The sequence below is a fragment of the Mesocricetus auratus genome, unplaced genomic scaffold, assembly GCF_017639785.1.
Source record: "Mesocricetus auratus isolate SY011 unplaced genomic scaffold, BCM_Maur_2.0 Super-Scaffold_100015, whole genome shotgun sequence".
NCBI lineage: Eukaryota > Metazoa > Chordata > Mammalia > Rodentia > Cricetidae > Mesocricetus > Mesocricetus auratus.
In genome coordinates, this window is record NW_024429198.1 from 53919617 (window position 1) to 53945673 (window position 26057).

The window sequence follows — 26057 nt, forward strand, 5'->3', positions numbered from 1 at the left end:
GTGCTGCTCTGGCTGAACACTGATGATGTATCAATAAAGAAAGTCATTTCCTTTCTAACGGGAGGGGGCGTAGTAGCATATACCTAAAATCTCATCACTCAGGAACCTCAGGCAGGAAGACAGCCAGGAGTTCAAGGCCATCCTGGGTTGCATAGTGGGTTCCAGGTCAGCCAGAGCTATACAGCTAGACCCTATCTCACAAAACGAAACAGAAGTCACCACCACACAAGAGGACTGAAAGAAGGCTCAGTGGAAAGAGGCACTTGTTGCCACAGCCAATGGCCTGAATTTGGTTTCTGAGGCTCAACAAAATGGAAGGAGACAGCCAGCGAATGCAATTTTCCCCCTGACCTCCATGCTATGTTATGGCATGCGCAAAGACACATACACACTAAATAAATAATGTAATTTTCAAGAGGGAGAGAGGGGGGAAGAAAATAAGAAATGAGCTACATCTGTAATCCCAGCAACACAGTCACCTTTCTGCCTGAAAATCCAAGGCCTGGGCGTTGGCTTAGTAAGGGGTGTGTGTGGTGGCTGGGCTTGTGTCAACTTGACACACAAACCTGAGTTATCTGAAACGAGGCAAACTGACCTGAGAAAATGCCTCCATAAGATTTGGCTGCAGGGGATTTTCTCAATTAGTGATTGATGGGAGAGTGCCCAGCCCATTGTGGGTGGGGCCTCCCTGGGCTGGTGTCCTGTGTTCCGTAAGAAAGCTGACTGAGCAAGCCAGGAGAAGCTAGCTAGAAAGTTGCACCCTCAAAAAAAAAAAAAATCTGTTGCCGGGCTTGGTGGCGCCCGCCTTTAATCCCAGCACTGGGAGGCAGAGGCAGGCGGATCTCTGTGAGTTCGAGGCCAGCCTGGTCTACAGCGCGAGTTCCAGGACAGCCTCCAAAGCCACAGAGAAACCCTGCCTTGAAAAAACCAAAAAAACAAACAAACAGAAAAGCTGCACCCTCTATGCCCTCTGCATCAGCTCCTCCTCTAGGGTCCTGCCCTGCTTGAGTTCCTGTCCTGACTTCCTTTGATGATGAAAAGCGATATGGGAGAGCAAACCAAATACACCCTTTCCTCCTCAACTTGCTTTTAGGTCAGCGTGTCTCATCGCAGCAACAGAAACCCTAACTGAAACAGATGGGTGGGGCGGGATATAACTCAGTGGTAGAATGTGTAACTAGCATGTTCAGTCCGCTGGATGGATGGATGGCGGGGGAGGGAGGATAAAAGAGGAACAAATTTAGCAAGCTCACTTAGGAAAGTGATTAAGAGCTGGGATTGGGAAAAGGCAGGTGCAGGACAGAAACGGGTCACGAGAGTTAAATATCCGGTCAGAAAAATATCCGGCTGTAGAGAGTTTTTCCGAAAGATGACGGATTCTGACATTCACCTGAAGAGCCCGTAAATCGCAGCAAAGGACGAGCTTTGAGCCAAGCAGCGAGCGCCTTTGGCTAACCCTGGGAGCCGCTTTAGGACTCTGCCCAGGCTCCTGATTCACGCTGCGCATGCGTGAGGATGTATCATAGAGCTATGATCCTCCCAGATTCCTAGAGCGGCCGAGAGAGCACCTGAAGGCGGCGGGTTCGTGGGTAGCGTTTGACAGGCGGTTGAGCTTGCGGGCTCATGGCCGCGTGTTCCGTGGACAGCTGGTCTGTGCTCACTGGGCCTTCGATTCAGCTGCATGGACGTCCGAAACGTTGCGGTGCTAGCGGCATCACGGGGTGGAGGGACCCACGGGAATGAGTCTGCGGAGCTGGGGAGGATGCCTTGTGAGTGTCAGAAGGAAGGAAAGGCGGAGCGCAGCATCGTCTTGATTTCCAGGGCAAATGCTAAGCCCTGGCGTAGCATTGTTCATTTCCAGTCTCGTCTGAACATCCCTCATCTTGCAAGGGGAATTGTGCTGGAAGGGTTAATTCCCACTTCCTAGACGATCTGAAAGGAAGCGTTCACCGACAGAAAAAGCACATGGGAGCTAAGTAAGATTTTTCCCCTTAACTTTTTCCCTATCTAGAAGTCCTCGTCTCAGAAGTGACGTCCGCCCTCTGCGCAATGGTTGCCGTCTGAACGCAGGGCTACCTGCGGGGCTCAGACCGTTGTGTGGACAAGGGGATCTTACAGAAGAAATGCTAATTCTCCAGCCGTTTCCTGAGGCGTCCGGTTGTGCCCCATGGAGATCCAATTCGGATGTGACTCTCAAGAGCGTCACCTTCTGTCAGGTGAGGAGCAGAGGTCTCCTTTGCTTACACCTCTCTGGTGAGCAACACCGTGTCTTTAGTGCTCCAAACAAAGCCACACGGCCTTGTTTTGAATTCTAGCCATCCAGTTTTTATTCAATTGCTTCTTCTAAAAAACAGATTATCGTTTATGTTCACATGTACAATTTCATACATGTAAACAATGCTTTTTGATGACACTCACGTCCAGCTCCCCTTACCATTTACCCAGACACCTTCCCCACTTCCTGCGGCTCCTCCCTTCTTTGTAAACTGCTATAGGAATTTTGACATGTCTTACTGGCTTGATCTTGTGCAGATAATCATAGCTGCAATGTTCAATGCCGTGTCTAAAAGATATCATCAGTTCACGGACCCTCCCCCCCCATCTTCCAGTTCGTTCAGCCTCTCCGCCCTCTTCTAGGGTGTTCCCAGAGCCAGAGTAGGCAGGGTACAGTAGAGGTCCCATTTAGGACTTAGCACTCACTTGTCACTGATTCTCAGTACTTTGACCAGCTGCTAGGCTCTGCAGAGAGAAGCGTCTCTGGCCAAAGTTGAGGGCAGAGCTAACTAACCTAGGTGTGTAAACATCAATATTTAGAAGGCAGTTTGACAGCACGTCCATTTAGCAAGACACCACTAGGGCCTATGGCTTCTAACAGTTTTACACTGCTGGGCATGAATTGCCTCCCGTCCAATCAAAAAACAGTTACTATTCCCTGTGGTGGTTTGAGTAAGAATGACCTTGATAGGCTCATATATTTGAGTACTTAGTCATCAGGAAGTGGCATTACTTGGGAAGGATCAGGAGGTGTGGTCTGGTTGGAGGAAGTGTGTCACTGGGCTGGGCTTTGAGGTTTCAAGAACCGCAAGCAGGCTGCTGCCTGAGAGTCTGAATGTGGAACTCTCCGCTCCTTCTCCAGCACCGTGTCTGCCTGCACGCTGCCATGCTCCCCGCCTTGATGATAATGGACCGACACTCTGAAATTGTGAGGAAGCCCCAGTTAAACGCTTTCTTTTATAAGAGTTGCCATGGTCATGGTCTTCTCTCTCTCTCTCTCTCTCTCTCTCTCTCTCTCTCTCTCTTTTAATCAGTTAATTTTTTTAATTCATTTATTTTTTTATTTTATGTGCATTGGTGTTTTGTCTTTATGTATGTCTGTGTCGGATCCTGAAGTTACAGACAGTTGTGAGCTGCCATGTGGAAGCTGGGAATTGAACCCAGGTCCTCTGGAAGGGCAGCCAGTGCTCTTAACTGCTGAGCCATCTCTCCAGCCCCTCTCTCTCTCTCTCTTTAGGTTTGTTATATATACAGTGTTCTGTCTGCATTTATCCTTGTAGGCCAGAAGAGGGCACCAAATCTCATTACGGATGGTTGTGAGCCACCATGTGGTTGCTGGGAATTGAACTCAAGACCTCTGGAAGAGCAGCCAGTGCTCTTAGCCTCTGAGCCATCTCTGCAGACCCCATGGTGTCTCTTTACAGCAACAGAACAGTAACACCACCGTAACCTGTATGCCATTGTTGTACATGTAGGCACCTGTTGCCTTGCAGACCAAGGTCTTCATTTCCTGTTGATGTTCTAAGATACCATGAACAAGGGGATACAGAGAAGAGCTTGTTGGAGGCTTCCTTACAGTTTCAGAAAGGTAATGCCCATGACCACCATGTCAGAGTGTGGCAACCGGCAGGGCGGTAGGACGCCCAGGCAGTATCACAGAACTCACATCCTGCTCAGGGCATACAGCAGCTACTTATCCCCCGGAACTGGAACTAGTCACCCTGACCCCAATTTCTATAGTACGAAGAGCCTGACCTACCCAAGAGGCACCGTCGCTAGCAAACATGGCCTTGTTCCAGAGCAGAAGCATTTCTCCGTTGAGAGCTACAACTTCAGACTTACTAGGCCCAGAGTTGGGGTTAGGAAGCGAAAGTAACCCGAGTGGCTTGTTGAGTATATGATGGGGCACAGTGAGATGTCTCAGCAGGCTAAGGTATTTACTGCCAAGCCTAGTGACCTGAGTTCAGTCTCCAGGACCTCAAGTGTGGGAGAAGAGAACTGATCCCACAGGTTGTTCTCCAGCCTCCACAAGCACAAAGTACACCATGGCACACACACACACACACACACACTCACATATAGGAGGAAGCATTCCCATAGCTCCTGTGCTGGCTAGTTTTATATCAACTTGACACAAGCTAAAGTCATCTGAGGGAACCTCAGTTGAGAAAATGTGTCTGGAAGACTGGGCTGTAGGCAACCCTGTAGGGCATTTTCTTGATTGGTGACTAATGGGGGAGGGCGCAGCTCATCGTGGGTGGTAGTGTGTGTGCGCCACTCCTGGGCTGGCAGTCCTGGCAGCTACACGAAAGGTTGAGCGAGCCATGACGAGTAAGTCAGTTAGCTGCATCCTCCATGGCCTCTGCGTCAGCTCTTCCTCCAGGTTCCTGCCCTGGGTGAGTTCCTGCATTAGCTTTCCTTAATGAACTGTGTCTCTGGATCCATAAAGCAAATACACTTTCCCCCTGACTTGCTTTTGGTCGTGGTGTTCCTTCGCAGCAATGGTAACCCTAACTAAACGGCTCCTCCACTCTTGGTTCCTATAACTGCTTATGTACTCTGGCCATTAAAAAACTAATGAGCTTTTTTTGTCCTCTGGCTAAGGGCGCATAGTGTGTCCTCTGTGACAACTCCCCATCCTCACCTTTACATCATTTCATCATCCTCCCAAGGCTGCATTCTTCTGGTGGATGGAACATATGTAGACCCATGAGCTACAAGTATGTGAGCTCACCACTCACTTCCTTTTCTGTAAGATTACTTTTTTGAAGGTAGTATTATATAGGCTAGCAAGGTAACAATTTCCATAAATAAGTAGAGATTTGTATGTACACTATGAACTTAATCCTTTGAAAACAAATTTCATGACAGACCTGGCCTCGTGCAGTGAATCTGTCTTCTGTACACACTGACTGATCACTCTCTAGAGTGTTCCTTAGTTGGTGAGTACTATTGGCTCTGGTTGTTGACTGGCATATAGAATTGATACTAGGCATGCCCTCCTCGGAGAAAGGTGGTCCGTGTGTTTGAAGCTACGTATCGCCTTCACCCTTGCTGCCGTGAGCACTCCATACATGATCAGCCATGCCAGCAGGATTTTTTCTTTTCACTTGGAATACTGTTACCAGCAGAAGCATATATGGCACTGCTTCACTGTAGTTCTCTTACAAATCTCCCATGTAGCATTTCTGACCATCACCTCTAATGCCATAGTTGTCCTTGGAATAATTAATGGTCAACTTAGAAATAAATATTTTTCTACTTTTTGCCTGTAAATGAGTCAGCAGTAGGGAGGTGATGTCAGGCCAAATCAAGAATCTTATTTGTGATGGTTAGCTTTTTTTTTCTTTTTTGCTCGAGACAGGGTTTCTCTGTATTGTTTTGGAGCCTGTCCTGGAACTCACTCGGTAGACCAGGCTTGGTCTCGAACTCATAGAGATCCACCTGCCTCTGCCTTGCAAGTGCTGGGATTAAAGGCGTGCACCACCACCACTGCCAGGTGTAAAGGGAAGCTTTTTCCTTGAGAGAAGCCTTCCCGCCAGCCTGGTTCTAGAGCCACATCAGTCCCAAATAAACACACAGGAGGCTATATTAATTATGAAGCTGTAGGCCTTGCTTGTTTCTTACTGGCTAGCTCTGATTTAAGTAATTACCCCATAATTGTTAATCTAAGTATTTCTCTTACCGGAGAATAGTTCCAGGCTTCCTACCCCATGGCGTTACATCTTGACTCTCTGTGTTTCTCCTACCCAGAGTTCTCCTGGACTCCTAGTCCCACCTATCTAGATTCCTATTGGCCAGCAGTGCTTTACTGACACAGGACTTCCCCAACAGCCCGGCGTGATGGTTAGCTTTAAGTGTCAACTTGATACAACCTACAGTAACAGAGAAGAGAATCTCAATTACAGTTGTGGGATTGTGTATATTGGGCTGGCCTGTAGGGTGACTGTTGGGATTGTCTTCATTAAGTTAGTAGATACGGGAAGATCCACCCCACAGTGGGCAGCAGCATTCCCTAGGCAAAGGAATTATATGGAAGTGGAAAGCTCAAGCTGAGCACAAGCAAGCAGGCTGGCATGCACGACTCACATCTCTGCTCTGAACTGTAAATGTGATGAGCTTAAGCTCCTGCCACCGTAACGTCCCCACAATGATGAGCTGTAATCTGGAATTTTGAAATAAACTAAACGCTTTCTTTCCTAAGTAGCTTATTAGCAAAATATTTTAGCAACAGAAATTGAACTAGAGCAATAGTCAAAGAAAGCTGTTCAAATTACCAGCAGTTGGCTGGAGGTCCTTTGGCACACCCAGAAAACCCCACAGGTAGGTAAGGAAAACCCTGGCAGCTGTTGTCCCCTCAGAGTATGGCGACAGTGTGCAGCAGCAGTAGGCAGGTGGAATGGGCAGCCAATGACACCTGCTTCCCTGACAGTCTTGGTGCAGGCCTTGGGTATGGAGACCTTTAACCCTTAACACCTTGCGGTCTCACACCTCTTAAACTTTAGCGACAGAGACCTGATAGTGACCTGGACCAGGGTTCTTCCTGAGTTCACACTGGGCCTCCAAAGGGGGAGACCAGGGATGAGGAAAGAGAGTTAAAACTGGGGTCCGGAGTGCTACAATGATCACCCAGACGGCACATTTATCAGTGTCACGGCTCCTCATATGGTCCTCCAGTGGGAGGCAAACAGTAGTCGGGAAAGCATCAGACAGCAGAGTTACTGGGAGCCTCTGCTTCCTCCATGCTGACAACCGCGAGCAAAGCATGTCACATGTCAGGGTCTAGAGCATTTGACCACAGCTGTAGGTGTCAAGCCCCAGGTCCAGGCCTCGGACTCTCTCTCTCTCTCTCTCTCTCTCTCTCTCTCTCTCTCTCTCTCTCTCTCTCTCTCTCTCTCTCTCTCTCTCTCTCTCTCTCTCTCACACACACACACACACACACACACACACACACACTCCCCTGCCAGAGCTGCCCTGGCCAGCAGGGCACAACAAAAGTCCAGCCCACAGGAACCTGGAATGAAAGGGACAAGAGATACAAAGAACAGACAGCAAGACAGGCTCTCTGACCAAGCTGCACTTTTCTATTTTCTCGCAAGGATTCTTATAGTGGTTGAAGCAGGAAGCTTGGCAGAGCGGGGGTTTAGGTGCTGGAGACCATTGCTTTGAAGCAGGGAGCTTGATCTTGGCAGGGTCTGTTCCAAGGACACAAGTCTGTGGCTGGGGGAGTCTGGACTGCAGGCCAGGTGGCAGAAGGGTGGGAGAGCCTGGACCGCAGGCCTTGAAAGTATGCTGTCCAGGAAGATAAGCAGACACAGAGACACAGAAGCTTACTGTGTTAGTCTCTAAGAATATAGTAGGAATATTAAGATGGCTTTTATTATGCTCTCCTTATTTAGGACCTTCCCCAGCTGGCAGTATTTACAAGAGGTCCTATATTCCAATGATCGCTCCTGGCACAGAGCCCTGTCTCTGCTCTCTGTCTCCGCTCTCCATCCTCCCGTCTCGTCTCCGTACTCTGTCCTCTCCATCTCTGCTCTCTGTCCTCTCTTGCCCTCTGCTCCATCGCCCTGCTTCCTGCCCTGGCCACATTTGTTTACTGGCTGCTTCAGAACGCTGGCTCCCTGCTCTTGAGCAACTTGTCCTGCCACCAGCAGCCAAGACCACTGCCCGTCTCCATGTTTGAATGTCTCTATCACTGCGTTCATTGTGTGAATGTCTCTATCACTGTGTTCATTGTGTGAATGTCTCTATCACTGCGTTCATTGTGTGAATGTCTCTATCACTGCATTTATTGTGTGAATGTCTCTATCACTGTGTTTATTGTGTGAATGTCTCTATCACTGTTCATTGTGTGACTGTCTCTATCACTGCATTTATTGTGTGAATGTCTCTATCACTGCGTTCATTGTGTGAATGTCTCTATCACTGCGTTCATTGTGTGAATGTCTCTATCACTGTTCATTGTGTGACTGTCTCTATCACTGCATTTATTGTGTGAATGTCTCTATCACTGCGTTCATTGTGTGAATGTCTCTATCACTGCATTCATTGTGTGAATGTCTCTATCACTGTGTTCATTGTGTGAATGTCTCTATCACTGCGTTCATTGTGTGAATGTCTCTATCACTGCGTTCATTGTGTGAATGTCTCTATCACTGTTCATTGTGTGACTGTCTCTATCACTGCATTTATTGTGTGAATGTCTCTATCACTGTGTTTATTGTGTGAATGTCTCTATCACTGTTCATTGTGTGACTGTCTCTATCACTGCATTTATTGTGTAAATGTCTCTATCACTGCGTTCATTGTGTGAATGTCTCTATGACAGCGTTTTGCCATGTCTGCTCATCCCACACTACTGTAAGTAGGCAGGAATGATACCTGAGCAAAGCCTATTGTTACATCACCAGGACAGCAGAAAAAAAATGTCTCTGGCGGCTTGCTTATTTAGTCTAAGAAGTGTTTAAGCCAATCACACTTTTTTAGTTGTACCAATTGTAGCTACTTGTTTGGACCAGTCATAGCCTTTTCTCTGAGCAGCAAACACACTTACTGGTTCAGCCGTGCTTTTAGCCCTAGTCATGACAGTCTCTCTCTCGAGACCACCAGGGAAGGCACACCCTCCTGGCCTAGATGATAGAGCTTGCAGAGTCATATAGAAAACTTTGAGGCATCGGCATGGTGCTCTTGCACAGGGAGACACACACACAGAGAGAGAGAGAGAGAGAGAGAGAGAGAGAGAGAGAGAGAGAGAGAGAGAGAGAGTGAGAGAGAACTGCATCAGATAGCCCTGGCAGAGGCTGTGGGAACAGCTATGATCTTCCTGTTGTTTTCAAGGTGTCTGTGGAGTGTTCTAGATGGCTAATTATGACATACGGGTAATCCAGCTGACTGTTTGTCTGTAGTCTTTTTTTCTCAAGTTAGCTAGGGCAGCAAGGGGAATGGGTGTCAGCATGTTGTCTTGTTCATAGGAAAATAAGTTTAAAGAACTTGCCACTGGCCAGGTGGTGGTGGCGCACGCCTTTAATCCCAGCACTCGGGAGGCAGAGGCAGGTAGATCTCGTGAGTTCGAGGTCGGGCTCGACCAATAGCCTCGAAAACAATACAGAGAAACCCTGTCTCGTAAAAACAAAAAAAAAAAAACTTGCCACTGACACAAATAGAGAATTTTAGCACATTTTAATGGTGCTTTGCACTTTCCAGTTGCCTGGAGATAGCTGGATGAAAGGTCCGCACTGAGCAGAAGGCGCTGACCTCTCAAATTGTGTTGCGTTGCAGCGCCATCAAGTGTTCTGTAGGGGAACTTCTGACAGTTGAGCGGTTCGCCCCAGACTCATCCTCTTGTAACAACCCGGAAATGCAATACATCCTGAGGGCATGAAAGTTCCACCTGCCTAGGCATATACCTGTACTACATTAAATGGGGAAGTTTCTGATCGTGAGGGGCAGAAATGAGGTGCATTCCTAGCGCTTTGGTGGCTTTGCTTGGATGGCGGTTAATTAGCCTGGTATCTATAAAGACAGAGCCTGGTGGTATGCATGTAGAATAGTACCGAACTGAAGGTCACTACCAGACTGTTCATGCTGAAGAGCTGGATGCTGAAGAATTCTGTACTAAGAGCCAGGCCCAGAAAATTCCCAAAGAGGAGACCTGCGCTACAGGGTCCTGCTGGGGTCACACTGAGGAGTCCTCCTGGAGTCACACTGCAGAGTCCTGGGGTCACACTGCAGAGTCCTGCTGGGGTCGCACTGCACAGTCCTGCTGGGGTCACACTGCAGAGTCCTGGGGTCACACTGCACAGTCCTGCTGGGGTCACACTGCACAGTCCTGCTGGGCTCACACTGCACAGTCCTGCTGGGGTCACACTGCAGAGCCCTGCTGGGGTCACACTGCAGAGTCCTGAGGTCACACTGCAGAGTCCTGCTGGGGTCACACTGTACAGTCCTGAGGTCACACTGCAGAGTCCTGCTGGGGTCACACTGAGGAGTCCTGGGGTCACACTGAGGAGTCCTGGGGTCACACTGCAGAGCCCTGCTGGGGTCACACTGCAGAGCCCTGCTGGGGTCACACTGCACAGTCCTGCTGGGGTCACACTGCACAGTCCTGCTGGGGTCACACTGCACAGTCCTGCTGGGGTCACACTGCACAGTCCTGAGGTCACACTGCAGAGTCCTGAGGTCACACTGCAGAGTCCTGCTGGGGTCACACTTCAGAGTCCTGGGGTCACACTGCACAGTCCTGCTGGGGTCACACTGCACAGTCCTTCTGGGGTCACACTGCAGAGTCCTGGGGTCACACTGCAGAGTCCTGCTGGGGTCACACTGCAGAGTCCTGGGGTCATACTGCACAGTCCTGCTGGGGTCACACTGAGGAGTCCTGCTGGGGTCACTGAGGTTTTGGCCTTTTGAGTTGTGCACGTCCTTAGTGCTGACGCAGCAGTGCTGTGGAGGTCAGCGCTGAAGTGACCCTGAAGGGTCAGGTGGTGTAGAGCAGGTTCTGGAGATCACTGCAGAGTTCGGCACTGAGGGGCGGGCTCTTCAGATTCTGCACTGAAGGGAAGGTTCTTTAGAGTCTGTTGCTGAGGGGATTGGATCCTGATAAGCTGTAAGGAATTGGGAGAATTCCTGCTAGAGGCTCCCTAGGAGTTACTTCTGAAGAGTTTTTCTCTGACAAGTGGGGTCATAGTTCATACCAAGGACTGGCAGCTAAAGAGAGAAGAGATAGTTAGGCAGTTGCGCTTGCATTATTGTTCTCTGGCACCTTTTAGCCTAAATACCTGAGCATTGCTAGATAAAGCGCAACCACCTTCCCTTTCCTACACTTATTATACTGCTTGCTTTAAGTATATTAATAAGTTAATTGCTCTAATCTAATCACACTTTTTAAAAATTTATTTGTTTTTGTTTCATATGCATTAGTGTCTTGCCGTGGGTGTTGGGTCCCCTGAAACTGGAATTACAGACAGTTGTGAGCTGCTGTGTGGGTGCTGAGAATTGAACCCTGGTCCTCTGGAAGAGCAGTCAGTGCTCCTAACCACTGAGCCATCTCTCCAGCCCCCACAGTTTTATTATCATAGTGAATCCATTTCAGTTTTCCCAGTCGTCTGTGAAAATCATATCTCTATATCTCATAAATGCCTTCTACAAAGTGTGATCGTTGCTTGTTGATTCTCCCATTGTCCTCAGCGTTCTCCAGTGGGATGCCTCCTCTCTCATTTGCAGGCCATCGCCTTAGCCATGGTGGCCACCTTGTACCATATCTTCCCCTCCTGTTGTAATATCTATAGGTACATACTAATTTGCTTCATCTGGAACTTTCTTACAACATGGAGCACATTTTCCATGTGGATTGTGTTTACTCTTCCAGATGGTGAGACAAAGATCAAGATTGGAGAGCCAGCTTCTGAGGAGGAAATGACAGGAAGCTTTGAAACGTTGACTCAGGAATGTTGCAGCCTCACAGAGGATGTTCTCGAGAATTCCAAAGGCAAAGAATTCCATGAACTGGGGGATGGATTGAACGACCAGAACCTCACAGAGAGAACACAGTATGCCTGCGATGAATGTGACCAAAGCTCTGCTTGGAATACAGGTCTCATTGGGCACCAAAGAACTCATTGGGAGAAACCTTATGAATGTGATGAATGTGGAAAGGCCTTTCGTATGAGCTCAGCCCTGGTTCTGCATCAGAGAATCCATACTGGAGAGAAACCCTATCCTTGTAATTGGTGTATTAAAAGCTTCAGTCGGAGCTCAGACCTTATTAAACATCAAAGAGTCCACACAGGTGAAAAACCTTACAAATGTAATGAATGTGGGAAAGCCTTCAGCCAGAGCTCAGATCTTATTATACACCAGAGAATGCACACAGGAGAGAAACCCTACCAATGTAGTCACTGTAGGAAAAGTTTCAGTCAGCGCTCAGACATGGTTAAACATCAGAGAATCCACACTGGAGAGAAGCCTTACATGTGTAACCAGTGCAACAAACATTTCAGTCAGAGCTCTGATCTTATAAAACATCAAAGAATCCACACTGGGGAGAAACCGTATAAGTGTGATGTGTGTGGGAAAGCCTGTGGTCAGAGCTCCGATCTTATTCTGCACCAGAGAATCCACACCGGGGAGAAGCCATACCCGTGTGCTCAGTGTAGCAAAAGTTTCAGTCAGAATTCAGACCTTATTAAACACAGGAGGATTCACACTGGAGAGAAGCCGTATACGTGTAGCGAATGTGGGAAGGCTTTTAACCAGAGCTCAGTCCTTATTCTGCACCAGCGGAGTCACACTGGAGAGAAGCCCTACCCATGCGGTCAGTGCATCAAAACCTTCAGTAGGCTTTCGGATCTTATTAACCATCAGCGGAGTCACACCGGAGAGAAGCCTTTCCCATGCAGTCAGTGCAGTAGAACGTTTAGCAGAAGGTCAGACCTTGTGAAACATTATAGAATCCACACTGGTGAGAAGCCCTATGAGTGTGATGAGTGTGGGAAAAGTTTTAGCCAGAGTTCCAACCTTATTCTCCACCAGAGAATCCACACTGGAGAAAAACCGTACCCTTGCAGCGGGTGTTCTAAAAGTTTCAGTCGCCGTTCGGACCTCATAAAGCATCAGAGAATACATACTGGAGAGAAACCATACATATGCAATCTGTGCAATAAAAGTTTTAGTCAAAGTTCGGACCTCACCAAACATCAGAGAATACATTCCGGTGAAAAGCCCTACCACTGTAATAGATGTGGCAAAGCCTTTAGTCAGAGTTCCGACCTTATCCTTCACCATAGAGTCCACACGGGAGAAAAACCATATGCATGCCCTCAGTGCACCAGAAGTTTCAGTCAGAATTCAGACCTTACTAAACACCAGAGAATCCACACCGGAGAGAAACCATACAAGTGTGATGTGTGTGGGAAGGCTTTCAGTCAGTGCTCAGCTCTTACCCTTCATCAGAGAGTCCACACTGGAGAGAAACCATACCCATGTGCTCAGTGTGGGAAAAGCTTTAGTAGGCGCTCTGATCTCACTAACCATCGGAGAATGCACATTGGTCAAAAACTACAAATAGGATAGCTGTGAGAAATCCTTCAGCACTGGCCAATCTTACTGAACCTCAGGGGATGCACGCAGAAGAGACGCTCTACCCTCATGTTCAGGGTTAGCAGACATTTTAACAAACCTGATCTTGGTAACTTTAAGAAACCCATTCTAGCCAGGTGGTGAGAGTGCATGCCTTTAATCTCCGCACTCGAGAGGTAAAGGCAGGTAGATCTCTGACCTTGAGGCTAGCCAGATCTACAGAGTGAACTCCAGGACAGCAAGGCCTACATAGAGAAAGCCTGCCTCAGGGAAGAAAAAAAGAAGGAAGGAAGGAATCACAAGGAGAGAGAGAAAGAAAAGATCCCTTATGAGGAGAAGACTGCATAAATGTGATAAATGGGGAAACCCTGTAGTGCTCAAATTTGATACCACACTAGAACAGAAGTCTACCAATGATATAGTGGCCGTGACAAAGGCTTTAATCAGTGTCCAACACACACTCCACTTAAAAGGACAGGAAATGAATTTTATAACATTTAGCTTGAGCTCAGAATTACTAGTATTAAGGGAATTCTAAGGAGCTCCGGAGTTGTGTGAAAACCTTCATTGTTCACAATTTAAAAAGAATGACTCGATAGGAAGAAAATAGAAATCCTTACCTTTTCTATAATCTAAAAATTCTCTTTTATTGAGACAAGTCACAGAGATAGCATTATAAAGATGTAAGGCATCAGTGCACAACTTACCATATTTTAAAAATCAATGCGGGCCGGGTGGTGGTGGCACACGCCTTTAATCCCAGCACTCGGGAGGCAGAGGCAGGCGGATCTCTGTGAGTTCGAGGCCAGCAGGCTGGACTGACAGCCTCTAAAACAATACAGAGAAACCCTGTCTCGTAAAACAAAAAACAAACAAACAAAAAATCAATGTGGAAAGTCTCAACCCTGTGGGAAATATATTCATCTCAGAAGCAGAAACCTTTACTAAGTCTAAATTTCCAGCTGCGTATCAGAAGTTGTCTGAGAGGATGTAGGGATGCCTTAAATCCTGTAATTAAAATGGCATTACTACTGACGTCACACATATCCTCTGGAAGGTGGAGAGTTGTGTCCTATGCTCAAATTGAGTGTCTCTAAATTCCCTGTGTAGCCCATGGCACTTTGTCTCACTAGTTTGGTGGTGGTGGCCTAGTTTTGGTTTTCCTAGGGTGCATGAGTTCCCATGGTGTACACAGCAATACTAGTTGAACTTTCAGTAAAGCAGACCAAAATTTTATTGGTCTGAAATCATTTCACAGCCTCTGAACACATGAAAAAAATGAAAGCATAATGTGAATATTTTTCCACCTATTGAGCAAAAATGGTATTTACGGTACTGGTCTGTAAATGTAGTAGTTCCACAGTATCCATGGGAGATATGTCCCAAGGCACAGGACTTCATGAATCAGCTGATAATGTTGCTGACTTCAGACAGACTCTGAAGAGGCCACGTGCATCATCTTGGTGTTCGCGGTAGGGGGGTCCCAGTTCCCAATTAACAGCTCCAAACTTTGAGTGCAGTGACTTACATCCTAGTGTTGGTTTCTTCACGGCTCTTCTCACAGCCAGAACCATTGGTTAGCACAAGTTCTTGCAATTTTCCCAACAGACGCTGGCTACCAGCCATTCTCAGTGCTAACAGTTCTGAGTAAACCAGCCAGCCTGCTCTACCCAGAACTCATAAATATGCAAAAGCAACCGGAAGAGACGCCGTTGGTACTCATGCTGCAGTAATGCATGGGCTGCTGAGAGGAGGAGAGTGCAGATTATATAGACAAAAGGAACAGATGCCCGTACATCCATGGTATCCTGTTGACAACTGCAGATCTCATGCAGTTGTGGGCTGTGAGAGGGGGGGAGGGCCCTTTGTGGCTATGGAGGCATCGAATGCAACGAAAGAACGGACGGCAGCATCAGCTGGCACACATGCTGTGTAGCCAGAGCAAAGGTCTCTCGGGTGGTCGTGCATTTCGGGAGATTGGGGCTCTCTTTATCACTCTGTCAATACTGCGCTCCTAACACCATCCCTTACCTAAGCACTTACCGCGCACTTTGTCCATAACTTGTGTTTTGAGATGTCAGAGTAATAATAAATTTCCCCTTCACAGTTTCACAGAAGAGTCATTCTTACTGTAGACCGTATCATACTGATTTTTCTCCCCATAACTGAAGACCTGCCACTGTTTCACTCACAGGTGGTAGAACTGTCTTCTCTTCAGCCTGTCGTGATTGCCAGCCCCACTGCTCTTCGTCTTGGGGCCTTGTTCAGTAGAGTAAGGATTATTTGAACGTGAGCACTCAGAGTATGGAGGCTGACTCCAGTGGCCCAGACAGCTACCAGGTGACCAGTGGGGACGATCATACATGAACGTGGACACCCTAGGCACAGCAACGGTGCACACCTCAGAGACTGTGCAGAGGGCTCCATGGCTTCACCACACTGCTCATAAATTGGTTTATTTCTAGAATTTCCCAGTTATATTTTAAGAGGCCTCCTCACTGACACCACATTCAGGGGGTCTGGATCAGTCCCATGCTGGCCCCTCAGCCATCAGTTTGGGGTCCAAGATCTCCTCCTTGCTCAGGTCAGCTGTCTCTCTGGGTTTCACCAGCCCAGTCTTGACCCCTTTGCTCACCACTCCTCTCTCTCTGTCATTGGGTTCCAGGAGTTCAGTTCAGTGTTTAGCTGTGGGTGTCTGCCTCTGCTTCCGTCTGTCACTGGATGGAGGTTCTCGGATGGTATGTAATGCAGGGTCCTCCCTGCAGGTAGAGGGGGGGAAGGGAGGGTCCAGACGGTCTCTTCCAGGGGGCTGAGCGGGATGGTGAGTGTCCACAACTCAGACCCTCCCCCCATTACTTACCGGGGAAGAAAAACCATACTGAGTCAGGAGTCTGTAGAAACAGGATCTCGATTTATTACAACAGGCAGGAACTTCTATAGGGCTGAGGTAGGGATGGGAATCTTAGCGTAGGGTAAGGTGACCTGAGGAGTAAGAGCCAATAGTATTCCACCAAGCAGGCAGGAAGTTAGGCAGGGGGCAATCTTACATCAGGTGTGGCTGAGTCACTCCCAGGTGGAGGTTACAGATCGCCAAACTCTAGCCAGGTTCCTAAGGTTACACTGGGCCTCTCATCGGATCCCTAAACTCAAGTCAGGCTCAGGAGCTTACACTGGGCCTTGCATCTGAGCCTTTTTTAGGCCCAATATCTCCCCCTCTTGTTTTTGTAACAACGATGGAAATCATGGCCTCTGTCTTTGGTGGTCCCCTATTGGGAACTTTATCCATCCCTGAGTACCATGTATCCAGCTCGTTGAAAGACCACTCCAAGACCTGTCTTAGGACATCTCAGCCTGTCTGAGAAGTTGCCTGTTGCTGGTCGGGTGGAGGGCGGGGGAGGGATGCTCCTATGAGGACTGCCAGTCACAAGGAGCCTGGCTCCTGAGTAGCGAGCCTATGATAATGAACTTCGGCCTGATGAAGTTTTACTGCCTCTACCTGTTGGTGAATAATTTGCATGACCTTATTAATCATGCAGGGCCTGATAGTGAGGATAAGGAGCAGGAGGAGAGGCCCAAGCAGGGGGAGGAGATAGGGTAAGAAGGCATTGAAGCCAGTCCACAGCGGGTTGCCCTGGAGGTCATGCCGTCTCCTCTCCAAGTCCTCCTGAAGCCTTTTGATCTTGTCCTGAACGATTCCTGATCTATTGGGATAAAAACAGCACTTTTCCTATAAAAATAAGCATATGCCTCCCTTTTCGGCTGTTAATAAGTTTAATCCCCTTCGGTTCAGTAAGACTACATTAGCCAGGGGATCAAGCTGCTTTTGGAGATCAATGATAGTACTAGACACGGCCTTTATGTCACTAACCAATTGGGCAGAGAGCCGTCTTTGGAGCTCAAATGCCGTGCCTAGCCCTGCAGCCCCCGTGGCCATACCTGCAGATATTCCCAAGCCAGCAAGTAAAGGAATCATCTGTATGGCCCTCTTGGGTCTCCCGCCAATGTAATCAAAAGAGGGCACAGGAAGAGCCTCATCCCCGGGAATAATATCCACATCAGGATCAAGGTGGCTGGGGCACAAAGGCCTGTTCACTTGGCGGGCAGGAAGTCATATGCCATCCCACCTCTGCAGACAAAGACCATTCCAGAAGGTGGGCAGCTTTGAGCATTAGATTTGGTTGTATTTGAATTACAGAAAGACAGATCAATGTAGCCCACATCTATACTGGATTTATCAGTAGTAGGTGGGGTCCAAATGCAGGCCCCAGAAAGTGACATGGAAGGAGCTAGACACGGATGGGAAATGTGGCCGAGCAATCTTTTATAGTAGCAGGGGCATCTGTAATTGTATCATAGAGACCACTGCAAGCGGCCGAGGAGGTCCAGATTGACGGCAAAGCCAGCAATCCTCCGCAAGGGAGGGAGTCGTTTGATTTAGTAAGACAAAGACCATTTGTAGAAGGGACTCAGTATGGGGGTCGAGCGCTAGCTCACCCTGATTTTCAGGGAGAGCAACAGGGTGATAGTTGAGCTCTAGGTACTGGGCCAAAACAAGTTGTTCTATCTTTTGATGAACTTCTTCTTCCCTAACCTGTCTTGAATTCCCCCACCATCTAAATAACAGATGGGGGGAGCAAGTTCCCAGCAAACAGTTTCACCTGGTGCTCCAAAGCAAGGGGCAGAGGCTCGCCCTCCATCTCTTACAATCCAACCACTCTCACCTCCAGAGAGCACTCTATTTCGTCAATATCATTATCAGGGAGGGGCATTTAAGGTAGTCTCTCCACTATTACTTAGTTTGCCAGCTGGTGTCATCCTTGTCGATATCTGGAAATCTCACTAGTGCCAGATCTCCTCTCAAACCTAGAATGACTCCTCTTTTATGGTGTCTCTCATCCTGCTCTCCTCTATTCTTCCCCCAAATCAACCTTCCTGCTACCTCACGTCCTCCTCTTCCCTCCTCTTCTCCCCCTCTCTTTTTTCCTGGCTCCCTCTCTCCTCCCCACCATGCTCCCAATCTGTTCAGGAGATCTTGCCTCTTTCCACCTTCTCTGAGGTACCATGTATATCTCTCTTTGGGTCCTTTCTGTTTCCCAGACTCTCTGTCAGTGGGATTGTAGGCTGACACAACCCTGATTCGTGTCTAAAATCCATATATGAGTGAGTACAAACCATGTTCGTCTTTTTGTGACTGGGTTACTGACAATATTTTGGGCTCACCCTTACAGGTTACCTCACTCAGGATGGTTTCTATTATACCATCCATTTGCCTGCCAATTTCAAGATCCCATTGTTTTTTCCGCTGAGTAGTACTCCATTGTGTAAATGTAACACATTTTCTCTATCCACTCTTCAGTTGAGGGGCATCTAGGTTGCTTCCAGGTTCTGGATATTACAAATAGTGCTGCTATGAACATAATGTAACAGACATCCTTACTGTATGAATGTACATCTTTTGGGTATATGCCTAAGAGTGGAATTGCTGGATCTTGTGGTAGACTGATTCCCATTTTCCTGAGGAATCTCCATACTGATTTCCAAAGTGGCTGAACCAGTTGGCACTCCCACCAGCAATGGAGGAGTGTTCCCCTTCTCCACATCCTCTCCAGCATACACTGTCATTAGTGTTTTTGATTTTAGCCATTCTGACAGGAGTGAGATGGTATCTCAGAGTTGTTTTGATTTGCATTTCCCTGATTGCTAGGGATGTTGAGCACTTTCTCAAGTGTCTCTCAGCCATTTTAGACTCCTCTATTGAGAATTCTCTATTTAGTTCTGAAGACCACTTTTTAATCGGATCCTTTGGTGCTTTGGAGACTTGCTTCTTGAGTTCTTTGTAGATTATGGAGATCAGCCCTCTGTCAGATGTGGGGTTAGTGATTATCTTTTCCCATTCTGTGGACTGCCTTTTTGTCTTGTTGACTGTGTCCTTTGCCTTGCAGAAGCTTCTCAGTTTCAGAAGGTCCCATTATTAATTGTTGATCTCAGTGTCTGTGCTTTGTGGTGTTAAGCTCAGGAAATGGTCTCCTGTACCAATTTGTTCAAGGGTACCCCCCACTTTCTCTTCTAAGAGGCTCAGTGTGGCTGGATTTATGTTGAGGTCTTTAATCCATTTGGACTTATGTTTTGTTCATGGAGATAGACATGGATCTATCTGTAGTCTTCTGCATGCCAGCATCCAGTTATGCCAGCACCATTTGTTGAAGATGCCTTCTATTTTCCACTGTATAATTTTAGCTTCTTTGTAAAAAACCAAATGTTCATACATGTGTGAGTTAATATCAGGGTTTTTTATTTGATTTCTTGGTCTACCTGTCTGTTTTTGTGTCAATACCAAGCTGTTTTCAGGACTATAGCTCTATAATAGAGCTTAAAGTCAGGGATGATGATGCCTCCAGACATTGCCTTGTTGAACAGGGTCGTTTTGGCTATCCTGGGTCTTTTGTTTTTCCATATAAAGCTGAGAATTGTTCTTTCAAGTTCTGTGAAGAATTGTGCTGGAATTTTAATGGGGATTGCATTGAATCTGTAGATTGCTTTTGGCAAGATTGCCATTTTTACAGTGTTTATCCTACGTATCCAAGAGCATAGGAGATCCTTTCATTTTCTTGTGTCTTCTTTAATAACTCAAAGTTCTTGTGATACAGGTCTTTCACTGGTTTGGTTATGATTACCCCAAGGTATTTTATTTTGCTTGTGTCAATTATAAAGGGTGATGTTTCTCTTATTTCTTTCTCAACCCTTTTATAGTCTGCATATAGTAGTGCTACTGATTTTCTTGAGTTGATCTTGTATCCTGCCACTTTGCTAAAGGTATTTATCAGCTCTAGGAGTTCCCTGGTAGAGTTTCTCCGGCCACTTATGTAAACTATCATATCATCTGAAAATAGTGAAAGTTTGACCTCTTCCTTTCCAATTTGTATCCCCTTGATCTCCTTTTGTTGTCTTATTTCTCTGGCTAGAAATTCAAGTATAATATTGAAGAGGTTTGGAGAGAATGGGCAGCCTTTTCTTGTTCCTGATTTTAGAAGAATTGCTTTGAGTTTATCTCCATTTAGTTTGATGTTGGCTGTTGGTTTGCTGTATATAGCTTTTATTATGTTTAGGTATGTTCCTGTTTTCCCAGATTCAGCATCTAGTGAGATGATCATGTGATTCTTGTTTCTCAACTTGTTTATATGGTGGATTACACTGATTGATTTTCGTATGTTGAGCCATCCCTGCATCCCTGGGATGAAGCTTACTGGATCATGGTGGATGATTTTTCTGATGTGTTCCTGGATTCCATTAGCCAGTATTTTATTGAGTATTTTTGCATCAATGTTAATAAGGCATATTGGTCTGTAATTCTCTTTCAATTGTGTCTTTGTGTGGCTTGGGTACCAAGGTAATTGTAATCTCATAAAAAGAGTTTGGCAGCGTACCTTCTGCTTCTATTGTGTGGAACACTTTGAGGAGTGTTGGAATTAGCTCTTCTTTGAATTTCTGGTAGAATTCAAGCCTAAGCCATCTGGGCCTGGGCTTTTATTGGTTAGGAGACTTTTGATGACTCCTTCTATTTCATTGGGGTTATAGGTCTGTTTAGATTGTTTATCTGTTCTTGATTTAGTTTTGGCAAGTGATATCTATCCAGAAAATTGTCCATTTCTTTTAAATTTTCAATTTTTGTGGAGTACAGGTTTTCAAAGTATGCCCCGATGATTCTCTGGATTTCCTCAGTGTCTGTTGTTATGTCCCCCTTTTCATTTCTGATTTTGTTAAATAGCATGCTCTCTCTCTGCTTTTTGGTTAGTTTGGATAAATGTTTGTCTGTGTTGTTGATATTCTCAAAGAACCAACTCTTAGTTTCATTGATTCTTTGTAGTGTTTTCCTGGTTTCTATTTTATTAATTTCAGCCCTCAATTTGATTATTTCCTGGCATCTACTTCTCCTGGGTGAGTTTGCTTTTTTTTGTTCTAGTGCTTTCAGTTGTGCTATTAATTCTCTAGTATGACAGTTCTCCAGTTTCTTCATGTGGGCACTTAGTGCTATGAACTTTCCTCTCAGCACTGCTTTCAAAGTGTCCCATAAATTTGGGTATGTTGTATCTTCATTCTCATTGAACTCCAGGAAGTCTTTAATTTCTTTTTTTTTATTTCTTTCTTGGCCCAGGGATGGTACAGTTGTGAATTGTTCAATTTCCATGAGTTTGTAGGGTTTCTGCATTTTGTGTTGAATTCTAATTTTAATGCATGATGGTCTGATAAGATACAGGGGGGTTATTCCAATTTTTTTGTATCTGTGGAGGTTTGCTATGTTTCCAATTATGTGGTCGATTTTAGAGAAAGTTCCATGTGGTGCTGAGAAGAAGATATATCCCTTTGTGTTTGGATAGAGTGTTCTATAGATGTCTGTTAAACCCAGTTGGGTCATAACTTCTGTTAGTTCTTTTTCTTTTTTTTTCTTTTTTTCTTTTTGGTTTTTTGAGACAGGGTTTCTCTGTAGCTTTGGAGGCTGTCCTGGAACTCACTTTGTAGACCAGGCTGGCCTCGAACTCACAGAGATCTGCCTGCCTCTGCCTCCTGAGTGCTGGGATTAAAGGCTTGCGCCACCAACGCCCGGCACTTCTGTTAGTTCTTTTGTTTCTTTGTTAAGTTTCTGTCTGGAGGTCCTGTCTAGCAGTGAGAGCGGAGTAGTGAAGTCTCCTACTACTAGTGTGTGAGATTTTATGTGCGATTTGAGCTTTAGTAATGTATCTTTCACGAATGTGGGTGCCTTTGTATTTGGGGCATAGATGTTCAGAATTGAGACTTCATCTTGATGAACTTTTCCTGTGATGAATATGAAATGTCCTTCTTCATCTCTTTCAATTGATTTTAATTTGAAGTCTAATTTGTTAGATACTAGGATTCCTGCATCAGCTTGTTTCTTGGGTCCATTTAATTGGAAAATCTTTTCCCAACCCTTTACTCTGAGGTAACTTCTGTCTTTGACAGTGAGATGTGTTTCTCGCATGCAGCAGAAGGATGGGCTCTGTCTTTGTATCCATTCTGTTAGTCTGTGTCTTTTTATAGGCAAGTTGAGACAGTTGACATTGAGGTTATTAATGACCACTGACTGTTGATTCTTGTTTGTTTTTTATTTATTGGTGGTGGTGTTATTGTGTGTAGGTTTTCCTTCCTTTTTCTTTTGGTGTTTGGTAAAGTGGGATTATCTATTGCCTATGTCTTTGTGAGTGTAGTTATCTTTGTCGGGTTGAAGTTTTACTTTTAGTAATTTCTGTAGGGCTGGATTCATGGATATGCATTGTTTAAGTCTGGCTTTGTCATGGAATATTTTGTTTTCTCCATCTATGGTAATTGAAAGCTTTGCTGGATACAGTAGTCTGGGCTGGCATCCTTGTTCCCTTAGCGTTTGTAGGACATCTGTCCAGGACCTTCTGGCTTTCATAGTTTCCATTGAGAATTCAGGTGTAATTCAGATAGGTCTACCTTTATATGTTGCTTGGCCTTTTTCTTTAGCTGCTCTTAATATGTTCTCTTTATTCTGTAGATTTGATGTTTTGGTTATTATGTGGTGAGGGAACTTCTTTTTCTGGTCTAGCCTATTTGGTGTTCTGTAAGATTCTTGTATTTTCCTTCTTTAGGTTAGGGAAGTTTTCTTCTATGATCTTGTTGAATATGTTTTCTGTACCTTTGAGCTATATTTCTTCACCTTCTTCTATACCTAGTATTCTCAGGTTTGGCTTCTTCACGGTGTCCCATATTTCCTGGATATTTTATGTTAGGGATTTGTTGGACTTGAGATTTTCTTTGGTTGATGACTGTATATCCTCTAATGAGTCTTCAACACCTGAGACTCTCTCTTCCATCTCTTGTATTCTATTGGTTATACTTACATCTGTAGTTCTTGATCATTTACCCAGCTTTTCTATTTCCAGCATCCCCGCATTCTGTGTTTTCATTATTGTTTCTATTTCAGCTTTCAAGTCTTCAACTGTTTGAGTTGTTTCCTTCATTTGTTTGGTTGTTTTTTTTTCTTGGCTCTCTTTAGATTCTTTAAGAGATTTGTTTATTTCTTGAATTGTTTGGTTAGTCTTTTCCTCCATTTCATGTATTTTTTGTTTGTTTTTTCTTTTATTTCTTTAAGGGATTTCCTTGTTTCCTCTTTGAGGGTCTCTATCATCTTCATAAAATAATTTTTAAGGTCTGTCTCTTCTGCTTCATCTATGTCGTGCTTTCCAGGTCTTGCTGGTGTGGGGTCTCTAGATTCTGGTGGAGTCATATTGGTCTTTCTATTGCTGAGTGTGTTCTTATACTGTCGTCTTCCCATCCCTTCTTCCAGTGGGTGCAGATGGGGTCTCTCTGTCTCCACTGGTTTCCTTCTTTCCTGCAGCCCGGAGTGCAAGTGTCTGGACAGCTGGGGGTGGGGTCTGGGAGGGCTCACATCTTTCCTGTGTGGGCGGATCCCCTCGATGCCGGAAGTGGGACCCCGGAAAACTGAGGGAGCAAGTGATGGACAGGGAAGGGGTCCCCAGGAGGACCCAAGCTCACCTGAAGCTGGGTGCACCAGGGGGTTGGGGTCTGGAAGGCTTTATCTATATTACATCCTAGCGAAGCCTTCCTCATCCTCCCCTCAGTGCCTCCCCTACTCACCCTCCCCTACCCTCCAATGCCCTCCTCTTTCATCTCCACCCAGGAAAGGGCATGTCTCCCATGCCTATCAATAAAGCATGGTGTATGAAATTGCAGCAAGACTAAGTACCTCCCCTTGTATTAAGGCTGGGCAAGGTAACCCAATACAAGGAGTAGGGTCCCAAAAGCCTGCTGTCACAAAAGGACCAAGCTACACAACTGTCATATATGCAGAGGGCCTAGGTCATTCTCATGCAGGCTCCTTGGCTGTCTGTACCATCTCTGCAGCCCCTATAAGCCCAGCTTAGTTGATTATGTGAGCCTTCCCGTGGTGTCCTTGACCTCTCTGGTTCCAACATCCCTGTCCCCTCCTTCTCTGCAGAATTCCTGAACTCCACCTAATGTTTGGCTGTGCGGGTCTCTGTATCTGTCTCCATCAGTAGCTAGATGGCACCTGTCTGATGACAATTGGGCCAGACATGTTTTCAGCTCTTAACATGTTCCTTTCTTTTCTTTCCTTTTCTTTTTACACCTTGAGTATGTCAGGGACATACTTGATTCTGCTTGACTCCTTTGGAATTTTAAACTCACTGCATTTGGATGTTTGTTTCTCTAGAAAATCTATGATTCATTGGATGGATGCTCTATTTGTTCTTATCTTTATTTACTATTCTATCCTGTGTCTTCTTAAGTTTGCTTTCATGATCCTATCCTAGAATCTTGGAAGTTGTGGTCATGCCGTCACGTCTTTTGATTTGGTTAGCTGGTTTGGTTCGGGTTTCCTTATAGATGTTTGAATGTAGCATTTCCTTGACCCTGTCCTACATCTCTAACATTCTGTCTTCAGTGTGATCAAATATTTTCATTTTTCTATTATATTTTTAATTTAGCTCATTTAATTTTTTATTCCAATTTTTCTGTTTTTCCAAATTTCAGTGTCCATGCTTTTCCTTCCACCTGCTCCCTTTCCATCCCCAGGACTGAGAGCACCCATGTTGCTGACTTCCCCTCGGGCCTGGATGAGTCCATCTCCTTCTTGTCCTTTTTGAGGCCACTGATCAGTTTTGCTAATGCATTAGATGCCTTTTCCATTGCTGTGACAGAGTGCCTGAACAAAAGCAACCGGGGGGGAGGAGATTTGTGTTGGCTCAGTTTGGGGGTGCACTCCATCATGGCAGGGAATTACAGCACCAGGAGTGTAAGGAATACACACACACATACACACATACACACACACACAGTGGCCATCTGGAGCTTACCAATTGGTTAGAAAGTCTGGCCAGTGGTTAAAGACATATGCCCTCATATCCAACCTTGATGTTAGCTCTGGGGATGTGAACTCAGGTCCTCATGCTTACACAACAAACACTTGTCCCATTGAGCCTCACTTTCTCCTTCTTATTCAGTTTGGAACCACAGCTTACATGATGGTGCCACTCCAAGTCTTGGAGCCTCTTCCCTCCTGAGTTAAAACTCAGTCATGTCCAGACAAACCTAAAATTGTGTCACCTATGTGGTTCCCAGTCAGAACCGTCATGAGTCCTCTGACGGTCAAATTGACATCCATGCACATCATTTTAAAATAATTCATTCCACCCTTGAACGTCAAAGGCTCATATCCATTTCATAGTGCAAAATGTACTCAGTCCGACTTCAAAGGCCCCCATAGCCTTTAACCTACCCAACACTCTTTAAAAGTGTGTCCTATCCTGAGACTCAAGATGGTGATTCCCCTGTAAAATCAAAACGTGAGTTACTTCTAAAATACACTGGCACAAAGTAGACATTCCCACTCAAACTACTTTTTGTTGTTGTTTGCTTTGTTTTTTGTTTTTGTTTTTGTTTTGTTTTTTTAAGACAGAGTTTCTCTGTGTAGCCCTGGCCATCCAGGAACTCGCTCGGTAGACCAGGCTGGCCTTGAACTCACAGAGATCCACCTGCTTCTGCCTCCCAAGTGCTGGGATTAAAGGTGTGCACCACCAATCCCACCACCACCACCACTTGGCAAAGAACTAAGAACTGTTTTGCAAATGTCCTTCTAATTTCTCAGTTTGATTTTGCAATGCTGTGAATCTAACCCAGGATGATTT

General features: G+C 45.9%; 1 protein-coding gene across 2 annotated transcripts; it reads left to right on the forward strand.

The window, feature by feature from the left end:
- The first annotated feature begins 1562 nt into the window (after window positions 1–1562).
- LOC101827009 (zinc finger protein 271) lies at window positions 1563–15465 on the forward strand. 2 transcript variants are annotated; one of them, XM_013123881.3, is made up of 3 exons: window positions 1563–1769; window positions 2012–2216; window positions 11645–15465. In XM_013123881.3, the coding sequence occupies exons 2-3, from the start codon at window positions 2168–2170 to the stop codon at window positions 13345–13347; spliced, it is 1752 nt and encodes a 583-aa protein (XP_012979335.1). In that variant the 5' UTR covers window positions 1563–1769; window positions 2012–2167; the 3' UTR covers window positions 13348–15465. The 2 variants fall into 2 exon arrangements, with proteins under 2 accessions (XP_012979335.1, XP_005065390.1); XM_005065333.4 differs by having other exon boundaries at window positions 1563–2216.
- The last annotated feature ends 10592 nt before the right edge of the window (window positions 15466–26057 follow it).

Coding starts and splice junctions, on each gene's coding strand:
- LOC101827009 (XM_005065333.4), top strand. CDS start 2,168: ATGGAGATCCAATTCGGATGTGACTCTCAAGAGCGTCACCTTCTGTCA. Junction 2,217..11,644: donor AGAGCGTCACCTTCTGTCAG/GTGAGGAGCAGA, acceptor TTACTCTTCCAG/ATGGTGAGACAAAGATCAAG.